Below are 13,672 nucleotides of genomic sequence, written 5' to 3' on the forward strand. Positions count from 1 at the left end.
CAACTCTTACCTACCCAGTAAAATTTTGCAAAATACTACCTCCCGAACCCTCTTACTACAATAGCACTATTTACGGAGGTGGGGGCGGGGGGAAGAGGGGTTTCTAAGCATCGCCGGATTTGGTGAGCAAAGTTTACACTGTCCATTAGGACCAGAATAGCAGGCATCCCAACGCACCCCACTCGGACGAAAAACGTCCGAAACGTGAGCCACTAAACAACGGAGGGAGACAGCGGCCAGCCCAAGGCCGCGCTGCCAGCGGAAGGGTCATCGGATAACGCCCGGCGCGTGAGGTGAGGCTGGGTGTGGCTGCAGCGGCAGGAGACCCAATTGAACTGTGGGGGCGGCGGGTAAGGAAGACCGGCCAACTCCCGAGGCTCTCGGGACACTCGAGGTTGCTCCGAGGGAGCAGAAAGAGCGAGCGTGACCATACGAGTTTTAAATTAGGTCCAGCGATCAAACAGCCCACTGCGGACCTACCTCGGGAAAGTGACCCTCGCAGTGCGCGGCTGGACTTCCCATTGGCCTCCCGAATTGAACACCCGCCTTCCCAGGGGCGGGACAAAGCGCCTCTGCCCACGCCCGGATTTTTGATTGGCAGGTAAGGCCGCCCAATGGTGGGCAGGAGGCCGCGGGTCGGTCCAATACGAAAGGCATTAGATCGCGGCGCGCGGAGTTTGAGTCTCGCTCGTTGGCGACGCTCGCTGCCGCTGGGAGGACGGGGCGTGACCGCGGCGGCTGGGTCGGAGGACGGACTCGAGGCTGGACAGTTGGTTGATGCGAGGGCGGGCGCCAGGTTCCCGGGGGCCTCTGGAGGGGCCGAGCGGAGCGAGAGGTGAGTGAGGCGGGCAGTGCCCGGGGAGGCCCGGCTTTCTGCCGCCTCTTTCCCCGGGGTGTTCACCAAGCCCCGGAAGCCGAGGCCCGGGGCAGAGAAACGGGGAAGCGGAGGAGGGTCTGGGCCGCGACCCGAGGCCAACCCGGTGTTCCCAGATCGACCACTAACGTGGCCTTGGATCTCCCTCCTGCCTCGGTTTCCTCTTCCTCTTCGTTAGAATGACCTCGATTAAATTAACCACGGTACTCCTTTATTCTCGAGTCTTCATGACGCCATTTGCGGCATTCTTGACAAAGATAGTGGAGTGGTCTGCCATTTCTTTCTCCAGCTCATTTTACAGATGAGGAAACTGAGGCAATCACAGTTAAGTGACTTGCCCAGGGTCACAAAACTAGTGAAAGGCCTTAGATCCATTAGTGTCTTAGGTCGAGTTCGGATTGGAACTCGGGTCCCCTGGATCCGCTGCTTCACCTAGTTGCCCATGAGTCAGAAGACAAGTTCAAATCCAGTTCCAGAAGGTTGCTAGCAGTGTCCCAGGCCTGCCTCTGTTTCTCTGCTCTGGGGTTACAGTTAATGAAAAGACTGTGCCTGCCCTCTAGGAGCTTACAATCCAATACTGTTTAAATGGTCGCAAGCCCTCACACCCGGAGCTAGTACTAACTGAACTCCGCATGCATCCCAAACAACTATTGTTTAAAAATGCTGACTGGAGAGCTCTGGCCTTGGAGTCAGGAGGATCTGAGTTCAAATTCGGCCCCAAACACTTTACACTTACTAGCTGTGTGACCTTGGGCAAGTCACTTAACCGTGATTGCCCCACCAGAAAAGCAAAAGAAAAAAATGTCAACTAGAGTAGGCACTTAACTAGTGTTTGTTTACTGCACGAGTAAACTACTTTATTTGTATTGCTGTGACTCTGGAAGACAAAAGTTGTTAGGGTTGTTCTCCCCATCGGCTTGATAAGTTTACTTGAATAAGCCTTTGTTCAGAACTTTAATTGGTTTACTTAACTTAAACACCAGCAAAACTATAATCGTATTTCGCAGGCCCCACCCTAAATGAATTGACATTCTGTCTCAGAGACCAAAAAAAAAAAAAATACCAAGTTGGGAGGAGGGTCAGCATTAGCAGCTCTTGGTATCCAGAAGAGCATTAAGAAGGTGGCATTTCAGCTAAGCTTTGAAGGAAACTAGATATTCTAAGGGGCAGTAATGAGGAAGAAGTGAATTCTGAACATGATAGATAAAAGGAAAGGAGAGGAGGACATGTGGTATGGTAAGTGAAGAACAGCAAGAAGGCCATTTTTCTGGATGATGTAATAATTTTGGTTGGGGACAGGTTTAAAGGTCTTTCAAGGCCAGAAGTTTATATTTGGCTCTAGAAGTAATAGCCCCTGGAATTGGAGTGTGTGGAGTGAAGAAAATCACTTTGGCAACTTGATAGGGATTGGAAAGCAGAGAGACTTGAGGCCAATTGGGAGGTCTCTTGTTTAAATAAGAGGTGATGAGGGCTTGAACTTGGAAGGTGGACACATGCCTCGATGAGAGGGGTGTTGTGTAGAGTCACAGACAAGATTTGGCAAATAATTGACTGCCTGGGAGGTGTAGAGTGAGGAGTAAAAGTGACTGAAATGACTGAGCTTTCAAACCTGGATGAGTGGAAGGAAGGTGAAACCCTCAGCTGAAATGGGGAAATCTGTAAAGAGGGAGGATTGCTAGGAAAGATAAATTCGTTGTTTTTCCTATGTTGAGTTTGAGATATTTATGAGACAACAATAAGCAGTTGATGATGCAGAGCTGAAAGTCAGGAGAGACACTCAAATAGTTTAAAACTGCACTAAGACTTTTGGGACACTGTAGATTTAGAATTTAGCCACATAGAGATGATAATTCAACATATATGAATTGATGAAGTCAAGGCTAGAGTGCGCGTAGAGAGTTGCACCTAGCCTTTCGGTGTATACACAGGGGTTGTGATGTGGATACTGATCTAACAAAAGAGACTGAGAAGGATTGGTCAGGCAGGAGGAAAACCAACAGAGACTAATTTCATGAAAACCCAAACAGGAGAGAGTATCCCTTCAGGTGGATAGGATAATTAACAGTATCAAATGGTGCACAGAGGTAAAGAGTGAAGATGAGAGACCAGAAGATATGTTGCTTAAGAGATAACTGGTGATTTTGGAATGCAGTTTTAGTGGAGTGATGAAGTTGAAAGCAACAGAAGGTTGAGGAAGAAATGTAGTTAAGGAAAATATTTAGCTTTTTCTCAGTTTGGCCATGATAAGGAGGAGACACAATTGATGGAGGGAATGTTAAGATCAAGTGAGAGTTTTTAAAGGATTGGAGGGACTTGGATTTGTTTGTAGACATTAGGGAAAAAACTAGATTACTTTGTACATTTATAAACACAGTAATTTTTTGTAGGGAGGGCAAAGCACTAACAGGGCTTTTTACAGTGGTGGCATTTTAGCTGATCTTTGATGGAAGCTAGGGTTGCACTCCCAGAAGAGGACGTAAGAAAGGATTGTATTTCAGCTCTACAGTGCAGCCTGTGCTAGGCAGAGGTGAGGGGCAGAATGGCCTGCTATGGGAAACAGCAAATAGGCCACTTGCCAGGGAGGTCAATTAGGACACTAGGTGTGGGGGAGTAATCACCTGGAGAGACACTTTTGAGAATATGAAGAGCTTCGGATGACAAATAGAGGACCTGAAGTCAGTAGGGAGCCTCCAGATATTACTGAACTGGAGAGTGTTAGGTGGCTTAACAAGAAAATTCCAGTGACCTAGTCTTGGAAAGCCTGAAAGTAAATAAATCATATACCCAAGTAAAAGGTCTAAATTTGAAATGGTTCAGCACGAAAATAATTAGTACATTAGCAAAACCTTATTTAGACTTTAAAAACTTCCTAATAATTAGAGCTATCTGAAAGTGTGATGAGGTTGTCTCTGGAAGGTCTTTAGTGATTATCTGGATGACTGTTGTTGTTAGGTTGTAGAATTGACACTTGTTCGTATGAGTTGGACCAGATGGCCTTTAAGGCCTCTTCCAACTCAGAGGTCATTGATTCTGTACATTCAATAGTAGTGAGAGCTAATGGAAGTTCTAGGGGTTTGCAGACCCTTGGCTACATAAGTTCCAATTAAAATATAATTCTCAGTTTGAACACATCACCACTAAGAGAGTAAATTTACCTTCTTTCTGGCACATTTCTTCCAATAACCTTTTTCCTTCCAGAATAAATAATTCTCTTTGAGGACAGAGTTGTTGGTGTTGCCTTTGGGTGCCTGCTTCATGTTCTTTAACCAATTTCTGTGCCAGTTTCTTTCTCCTATAAAGGTGTGAAGTCTCAAATTTTTCCACATCTGATGTATTTGTCCTTTTTATTTTCATTTTGAATAATATTTTCCAAATTTTTTCCTGAGTCCATTGTTTTATTGAACTTATATTCTACCATTTCAGTGTCAATGTCTCTCATGTTGAATCTCCTCAGGCAGCTCCTGGAATATTTTGGCATCCCCAGAGAACAGGTAATATATTTTCCCAGACAAATTACCTCATTGCACCTGTCTTCAAGTTGTTTTAGATAAATTTAAAATATAAACATTTAGTTTAAGGCAACATTTAAATTTCTCGTTAGGTAGGAAGGATGCACATTGCTTGGTATGTAATTTTTTGAGATAATGATCAATATGTCAGGTTTTCACTTCTTCTGCCCCTTCATGCAACAAGCACTGAAGTGTCCCAAACTGCTAGCTTCATCTGTTAGCACAGAAAAGACTAAGTTAAAGAACAAAGATACCATTGAGGAATTTTTATGAGATAGCTGGGTCAAAAAAATTATATCTATAGATCTGTGTCTATATTTATATAGATACAGATCTATAGATATATATGACAATATGTAAGCAATTATGAGATTTGTATTTATTATGTACACTAAACTGAATACATTTAGAAAAGTTCTTTGAAGGGGAGGGTTGATTGAGATACGGTAATAACATGGGCAAAGGCGTTTTGATGTCATTTGACTATCAGCAGTGATTTATTGAGTACCTTCTGTTCTAAGTAAGCATGTGATTCAGAAAATTGTAAGACAGTCATGGTCCTTAAAGAGCTTACGGTCTAGTAAAGATTGCAAAGCTAATAATCAGTCAATCAGCAAGCATGTATAAAGTGCCTACTTTATGCTGGGACAGAGAAGATATATTTTCTGTTCTCAATGAGCTTATATTTTTCATGGGGTCATGTGCATATATACAAGTATATATAAAATAAGGTAATTTTGCTGACCAGATCATAAATCTCTAAGGAGATCAGGAAGGAGTTCACATAGGAGGCAGTACTTGACCATAGGATCGTGGATTTAGAGCTATATGGGACCTTAGAAGCATCTTGTCAAAACCCCTCATTTTACCCATGAGGAAACTGAAGCCTACAGTTTTAAGTGACTTGCCAAGGTCACATAGGGAACAAGTGCCACAGGGATGTTTGAACCTTGTTCTGACCCTCAAACTATTTCATTTCTTGACCTTGAGCTGAACCTTGAAGGAAACTAGGAATTTCAAGAAGCAGAAATAAAGAGGAAATGCATTCTTGGTACCTTAGTGACTTAGTGAATATGGTGCTGGACCTAGAGTCCAGAAGCATTGCCTCAGGGCTTCATATCCTGCCTCAGTAGCTTACTGTGTGACCTGAGCAAGTCTCTTAACCTCTGCTTGCCTCAGTTTTTTAGAGGGTAGAATGGGGATAATAGCCCCTAGCTCATAGAGTTGTTTTGGTGATCAATGAGGTAGTATTTCTAAAGCATTGACCACAGTGCCTGGCACGTAGTAGCTGTTTAATAAATGTTTGTTCCCTCCGCATTTTCATACATAGGATTTATTTGGGGTATTTGGTAAACATGTCTTCCAAAATGATAATTGTCTATTACCATGATAATATGTCTGTTTTTTTTCTTGGGGCTTTGGAAACAGTTTACACCAATATGGGAAGCTCATGCAAATGGTCGAAGTATTGTTCGAGTCATAGTGACACGTTTATCTTCAAATCTCTTTTCAAGAGCTGACTTGTACCAGTTATGGGCCACTGTAAGTAAATATTAGCTTTTTTCACTCTGTTAGTGGCCAGAAGGTCTTTCTGGACTATTATTCAGTTTTCTCTTTGTTCCTTTGTTTATATGTAATTTTATTTTATTTTAATTTTTTTAAATTTTATTTTTATTTTCAGTTCTAAATTCTCTCCCCCCTTCCACTCCTCTCTTACCCACTGAGAAGGCAAGAAATATGATAGCCTTTATACATAAGAAATCATGAAAATATTTCTACATTAGCCACATTATGATGAAAAGAAGTAAGAAAGATAAAAGAATGAGAAAAAAAAAATAGGCTCTAATTTGCACTCAGAGTTCCATCAGTTCTGTCTGGAGGTGGATAGCATTTTTCATCCTGAGTTCTTTGGAATTGTTGTGGATCATGTATTGACCAGAGTAGCCAGGTCTTCCACAGTTGATCATCATTACAACATTGCAGTTACTATGCACAATATTCTTTTATTGCTGCTCACTTCACTTTGCATCAGTTCACATAAGTCTTCCTCAGTTTTTCAGAAACAATCCCCTTCATCATTTTTACATCACAAAAGTATTCCATCACCAATCATATACCACAGTTTATTCAGCCATTCCCCAATTGAAGGGCATGCATCTCCTCAATTTCCAATTCTTTGTTACCATGGAAAGAATTACTATAAAATTTTTGTACAGGTAGGTCCTTTCCCTTTTCTTAAATCCATTTGGGATACAGACTTAGTAGTGGTATTTCTAAGTCCAAGGGTATGCACAATTTTATAGTCCTTTGTTCTTAGTTGCAAATTGTTCTCCAGAATGGTTGGACCAGTTCACAGGTCCACCAACAGTACACCTACATCCCCATCCGAATTTGTCATTTTTCCTTTTCTGTCATGTCAGACAACCTGATCGGTATGAGGTGGTACCTCAGAGATGTTTTAATTTCCGTTTCTGTAATTACTAATAATTTAGAGCATTTTTTCATATGGGTATTGATAGCTTTTATTTCTTGTTTTGAAAACTGCCTGTTCACATCCTTTGACCATTTATCAATTAGGGAATGGCTTATTTTTATAAATTTGGCTTAGTTCTCTCTATGTCTGAGAAAGATGCTCTTTATCAGAGAAACTTGATGTAAATTTTTTTCCCAGTTTCCCTCTTTTAATTTTCACTGCATAAATTTTCTTTGGGCAAAATTTTTTAAATTTAATGTAATCAAAATTATCTGTTTTACTTTCCACGAGCCTCTCTCTCTTTTTTGGTCATAAACTCTCCTTTATCCATAGATCTGATAGGTAGTTTTTTCATGCTCCCTTAATTTACTTAAGATATCAACCTTTATTTCCAAATCATTTACCCATTTTAAGCTTATCTTGGAATATGTTGTGAGATATTGGTCTCTACCTAGTTTCTGTATATATATAATTTTTTTTATTGCTATCTAGATTACTTGCTGTTTGTATGTTAAGTAGAATTTTTTATAGCCCATTTGTCAGACTTGTAATTTGATTTTTGAGATTAGTAGAAATAGAACAAAATAAACAAACCAGTTCTTTTTTATAAAGTTTTCCTGGTCCTGTCATAAGTAAATGATTTTGTAATTATTGCCTAAACAATTTTTTTGGCGTTCTCCTGTAACTGCCCTTGGCACCACCCCATCCCCCTGGTTTTTTGGGGAGGGCAGTGGGGGAAATAACATGATTTCTTGGAATAAGTTTAAAGAATACTTTTATATTCTCTTACATATGTTAATATATATAAAAATTTTTGACAAATACTTCATGATATAATTGTGGAAAATATGATTTGTAAGCTGGTGATAGAAAAAAAAAAGGTAACTGATTAAGTGGTTGAAAGACCATACCTGTAGCATACTGACTAATGGATCAGTATCAGCCTGACTGACAATCTCTGTTAAAATGTTTCTGGGCTTTCTCCTTGGCTTTATCTTGATAGTTATTTTTATTAGTAACTTAGGTAAGAAAATAGATGCTATTAAATTTGCAGATAACACAAAGCTAATACATTAGATGATAGACTAGAATAATGGGGGCAAGTATAGGAAATCAAATTTAATAGGAATAAATGTAAACCTTTACAATTTATAAGTTTTTTTGGTGCTAGTACAGAAAGAAACGTAGCTAGAAAGTAGTTCATGTGAAGAAAATTTATGGGTTTTATAAAGTCCATTCCAACTCTACAGGCTTCAGTTTAAGGTACTTTTTGTATGTGTTGATGACACTAGATTTTAAATCAGTTTTCCAAAATAAATGTTTAAATACGTTTTTACGTTTAAATAGATTTTATCAATATGGGAAAATAAGGAATATGGATCTACTCGAAGTGTTGTTCGTAGCATTGGGAAAATTCTTCCTTTAGAACCTTGTCCAAGGCCTAACTTTGAGGTAAGTCAGTTATTCGTTGTTTGATTAACCATACTAAGTTCTGCTAAGGGCGAAGTGGAGGGGGTAGGGATAGTAGAGAAATGGAAAAAATAGCCCTTGCTCCTAGTGAATTTAAAATCTTAATTTGGAAAACAAGTCATTTTACTTTTGAACTGAGGTGAACTTTTTATCTTTTTTCCCAAATGCACTCCTTGGAGCTTCACTCTCACAGTAACAGTTGCCTACCAGACATTTCAAACTGGAAGTCCTGGAGGCATCTCAAAAACTGACCTCATTATCTTTCTTCCAAAAAATTTTCCACTTATCTAAAGTTTCTTGTCAAATGTGTCACCATCCTTCTCAGGTTCATATTGAAAATCTTGACATTATTCTCAACTTTTTTCCCTCCCTCATCCCATCTATATCCAAATCAGTTGAGCCACAACTTTTCTCACATCAGACCCCTTCCCTGTACTGCTTTATCTTAATGCTGGCCTTACTACCCCTTGCCCCGCTTTTTCTGTCTATTCTGAACTTCAGTACCAATAAAAAGAGCATTTCCTTAAACAGGATTACTTAGGAAATCTTGAATCTCAGTGTCGTAGCTGTTACTTTTAAAATGGTCCTTCTTGACTGTGCTTTGTTCTGAACTTCCTTTTCCCTTTTGTATATTTTAAAAATGTTTCACTAGCTTTATTTTTGTGCCCGTCTACTCACACTAATCTCTTTGCCACTGCTTTTTTATTGGTTCTGTTTATAAAGTGTTATATAAACTCTGTTTAGCTTTTTTTTTTTCATTTAATATTTTATTTTTTTTCCCAATTACATGTAAAAATAATTTTAACATTCTTTTTTCAAATTTTGAGTTACAAATTCTCTCCCTCCCTTCCCTCCCCCCCATTAAGAAGGCAAGCAATTTGCATGCATGTGTAGTCATACAAAACATATTTCCATGTGAGTCATGCTGTGAAACAAAACAAGGACAAAAAAACCGCAAGAAAAACAAAGTAAAGGAAAAGGATTTTTGATTTGCATTTGGGCTGTACCAGTTTTTTCTCTGGAGATGGACAGTACCTTTCATCTGTAGTCTTCCAGAATTGCCTTGGATCATTGTATAGCTGAGAATAGCTAAGTTATTCACAGTAGTTCATCATACAGTGTTGCTGTTACTGTGTCCAATGTTCTTCTGGTTCTCCTCATTTCATTTTGATTCACTTCATGTAAGTATTTCCGGATTTTTCTGAGAGTGTCCTATTTGTCGTTTCTTATAGCACAATAATATTCCATCACAATTGTATACAACAACTTGTCCAGCCAGTCCTAATTGATGGGCGTCGCCTTAGTTTTCAATTCTTTGCCACCACAGAAAGAGCTGTTATAAATATTTTTGTACATATAGGTCCTTTTCCTTTTTGTTTTTTAACTCTTTGGGATACAGACCTAGTAGTGGTATTATTGGTCAAAGGATATATGTGGTTTTATAGCCCTTTAGGTATAGTTCCAAATTGCCCTCCAGAATGGTTGAATCAGTATACAACTTCACCAGTAGAGCATTATAGTTTTATTTTTCTCACATCCCTCCAACGTTTGTCATTTTCCTTTTCTGTCATATTAGCCAATCTTTAAATTTGACTCAGTTTTCTATATATTTGAGAAATGAGGTCTTTACCTCCACAAATCTGCCCTCCTTTCTATTAGCACCCTTCCCACTCTTTCTCTCCTCCTTCCCCCCATTTATTTCCCCTCCTACTTTCCTGTATCGTAAGATAGATTTCTACAACCAACTGAGTGTGTATATGTTATTCCCTCTTTGAGTCAATTCCAGTAAGATTTACTCGCTATCTACCTACCCTTCCTCCATCTTCCCCTCCACTATAAAATCTCTTCCAGGATTCTTTTATGTTGGATAATTTGTTCCTTCTACCTTTCCCTTTTCCTTCTCCCAGTTCATTCTTCTTTCTCACCCCTTAATTTTATTTTTAAAAATAACCATCCCATCATATTCAACTTATACCTGTGCTTTCTTTCTATGTATACTTCTAACTGTTAAATAGTAATAAAATTTTAGGAGTTAAAAGTTTCGTTTTCCCATGTAAGAATGTAAACAGTTTAACCTTATTGAATCCCTTATGATTTCTCTTTACTGTTTATCTTTTTATACTTCTTTTGAGCCTTATGTTTGAAAGTAATATTTTCTATCCAACTCTGATCTTTTCATCTGGAATGCTTGAAAGTCCTCTATTTCATTGAATATCCATGTTTTACCCTGAAGGATTGTACTCAGTTTTACAGGGTAGTTGATTCCTAGTTCCTTTGCCCTCCAGAATATTATATCCAAAGCACTCTGATTCTTTAATGTAGAAATTGCTAAGTCTTGTGTTATCCCGACTGTGGCTCTATGATATTTGAATTGTTTCTTTTTGGCTGCTTGTAATATTTTCTCCTTGATGTGGGAAGATTTGGAATTTGGCTATAATATTCCTGGAAGTTTTCATTTTTGAGGATTCTTTCAATTTTTAATTTTAACCAGGTCAGTTTTCCTTGATAATTTCTTGAATATCTAGACTCCTTTTTTTTTTTTTTTGTCATGGCTTTAAAGTAGTCCAATAATTCTTAAATTATCACTCCTGAATCTATTTTCCGGGTCAGTTGTTTTTCCAATGAGATACTTCACATTTTCTTCATCCTTTTGATTTTGTTTTATTGTTTCTTGATGTCTCATAAAATCATTAGTTTCCATTTGACCAGTTCTGCTTTTTAAGGCATTCTTCTCTTTGTTGGATTTTTGTGCCTCTTTTACCATTGGTCTGTTCTGTTTTTTAGGGTGTTGTTTTCTTCACTACTTTTTTTGTCCCTCCTTTACCAAGCTTTTGACTCTTTCTTCGTGATTTTCTTGTATCACTCTCATCTCTCTTCCCAATTTTTCCTCTACCTCACTTACTTGATTTTTAAAAATCTTTTTGAGCTCTTCCATGACCTTGGGGCAATTCATATTTTTCTTTGAGGCTTTGGATGTGGGAGTTTTGACTTTGTTGTCTTCTTCTGAGTTTGTATTTTGATCTTCATGTCACCATAGTAACATTCTATAGTCCAGGATCATCTTCTGCTGTTTGCTCACTTTTCAGCCTATTTCTTGACTTTTAAGTATGCTAAAATGGGACTGTGCTTCCAGAGTGGAGGGGCACTATCACAATCTTCAGGTTTTTTGTGCAGCTATTTTCAGAGGTAAATATGGGGACTTGTATGTAAGTTTTTGGTTCTTCCAAGGTGGTATGTGGGAGAGATGTGTTTACTGCCCTCCTGTAATGTGCTTGTCTTTGAGCGACCACAAGCGCTCTTTCCACCCTGGAACTGTGACCAGGGTCCTCGCTCCCCTGAAGCCACAAGCTCTGGTGTGCTAATGCTCCTCCTTGCCCCAGATCCAAGTGTGGACAATGTGATAGAGCCCCCAATGCCAGCAGAGGGACCCCTTTAATCTCCTTCTGATCAATTGTTCAACCCCCTTACCCTCTGTGGACTGAGAGGTCAGAAACTGCCAATGTGGTCACTGATTCAGTTGCCCCCCAAGGCCTGCTCCTGGTTTGCTGGGGCCTGGTCTGCACTGGCATAGCCTGCACTGGACTGTGTCCCATTCTCAACCTGGGGCAACACACCTTTGCTGCCAGACTTCTCAGTTGTTTTGGGTTGGAAAATTGTTTCAGTCCATCCTTTTGTCAGTTCTGCTGCTCTGGGATTTGTTTTGAAGCATGATTTAAAGGTGTTTGAAGAGGTTTAGGGGAGAATAGGAGAGTCCCTGCCTTTTCTCTATCATCTTGGCTCCGCCTTCTGTTGAGCTTTCAAATCTCTTCACAGCCTAGTCCCCTCCTATCTTTCCTTCTTCATTAAATATTGCTCTGCTTCCTACACTTTTTCTACTCCATGAAACTGCCTTTCTCTCTGTGAGATTCCATTTCCCATCTGTGGACCTTTACATTGGCAGACTCATGTGCCTGGTATGCACTCCTTCCCTATATCTGCCTCACAAAGTCCTTTTTTTTGCTTTATTATTTAGTTCCCTCCTCTTCATATTATATTACCCTGATGCCTATCTTGTGAAAAGGTGGCTTTTCTTGTCAAGGCAAATCCCTTTTGTGTGCATCCTTCCTTCTACCCTAGCCCAGTCTAACACAGCACAGGATAGCCAAACCCATTCCATTTTCTCCAACAGATTGGCCCTTTTATTTTCTTAAATCTCTGTCAGTCTTCTGGCTCCTTCCCTGTTGCCTGCAAGCATGCTCACATCTCCTTTTCCTTAAAAAACCTTCACTTGATCTTAGAATTGCTTTCTTTCTAGCTCTTTTCCCTTTCATCTGCTAAATTCCTTGAGAAAGCCTGGTGCCTCTACTTATCTCATTCTCTTCTATCTGCCATCTGCCTTTCAGTATCATTGTTCTACTGAAACTGTTCTCTAAAAAGTCACCAGTGAACCCTTAGTTGTCAAATCTAATAACCTTTTCTCATCCCTAATCCTTGTTGACCTCTCTGTAGCCTTTGATATTGTTGATCACCCTCTTCTCCTGGATACTGTCTTCTCAAGTTTTCATGACACTACTGCCTCCTGGTTTCCCTCCCTTTCTTACCATTTCTTCTTAGTCTTCTTTGCTAGATCTTTATCTAGGTCATATTTACTAACCTGGGTGTCCCCTTTTTCCTCGTTACTATCTTGTTTAATGATTTCATCAGCTCTCCTAGTCTCAGTGATACTCTCTGCAGGTTATACTCAGATCTACTTATCAGCCCTAATCTACCTCCTGACCTCCAGACTCATATCATTATCTGCCTTTTGGACATCTTGTCCTAAATGTAGGCATTTCAAATACAGCATGTCCAAAACTCATTATCTTTTCTTCTCATCCCTTTTCTCTTTTGAATTTCCTTATACAGGCGTCAAGCACACCACTAGCTTTCCAGTCACTCAGACTCATAACCTAGATATAGTCCTCTACTCTTTACTCACAACCTAGGTGTAGTCCTCTGTTCACTCTGTATAGCCAATCTGTTGAAAAGTCTTGCTTCTAACTTCACAGCATCTTTTATATACAGATCTATTTTTTTTTTAAAGAGACCATTCTTTGCCTCATTTTTTAAAGCTTTAATCATTGAATGGGCACTGCCTCAGTCAAACTGAGACCTGTTAAAGACTTGAGCTTGAAAAGGCCAAGGTCTCCCACTGCCTCTTGGTCATCCTGATCCATATCATGCCACTAGACCCAGATGGCTCTGGAGGAGAAAGTGAGCCTGGTGACTTGGGTGTACCCCCCCACCCCCACACTCAAATCCAATTCATTTGCATGTCATGGCATCACCCACTGATATGGTCCTCTTTGAGAATGAAGGACAAACAGT

At 39.7% G+C, this 13,672-nt stretch overlaps 1 protein-coding gene across 2 annotated transcripts in view; it reads left to right on the plus strand.

Annotated features, from left to right (window-relative positions):
* Positions 1 to 505: 505 nt before the first annotated feature.
* Positions 506 to 13,672, plus strand: part of MTFR2 (mitochondrial fission regulator 2) — a 32,592-nt gene continuing 19,425 nt past the window's right edge. The window contains exons 1-4 of one of the 2 annotated variants that reach the window (XM_027850756.1): positions 506 to 601; positions 4,298 to 4,365; positions 5,812 to 5,925; positions 8,204 to 8,308. In XM_027850756.1, coding sequence (XP_027706557.1) covers positions 4,303 to 4,365; positions 5,812 to 5,925; positions 8,204 to 8,308 — 282 coding nt within the window. In that variant the 5' untranslated portion in view covers positions 506 to 601; positions 4,298 to 4,302. Of the gene's footprint in view, positions 602 to 750; positions 836 to 4,297; positions 4,366 to 5,811; positions 5,926 to 8,203; positions 8,309 to 13,672 lie in introns of those variants that run through there. The other variant, XM_027850755.1, reaches the window with a different exon arrangement.

Source organism: Vombatus ursinus, unplaced genomic scaffold (genome assembly GCF_900497805.2).
Source record: "Vombatus ursinus unplaced genomic scaffold, bare-nosed wombat genome assembly UNPS02009132.1, whole genome shotgun sequence".
NCBI classification, from domain to species: domain Eukaryota; kingdom Metazoa; phylum Chordata; class Mammalia; order Diprotodontia; family Vombatidae; genus Vombatus; species Vombatus ursinus.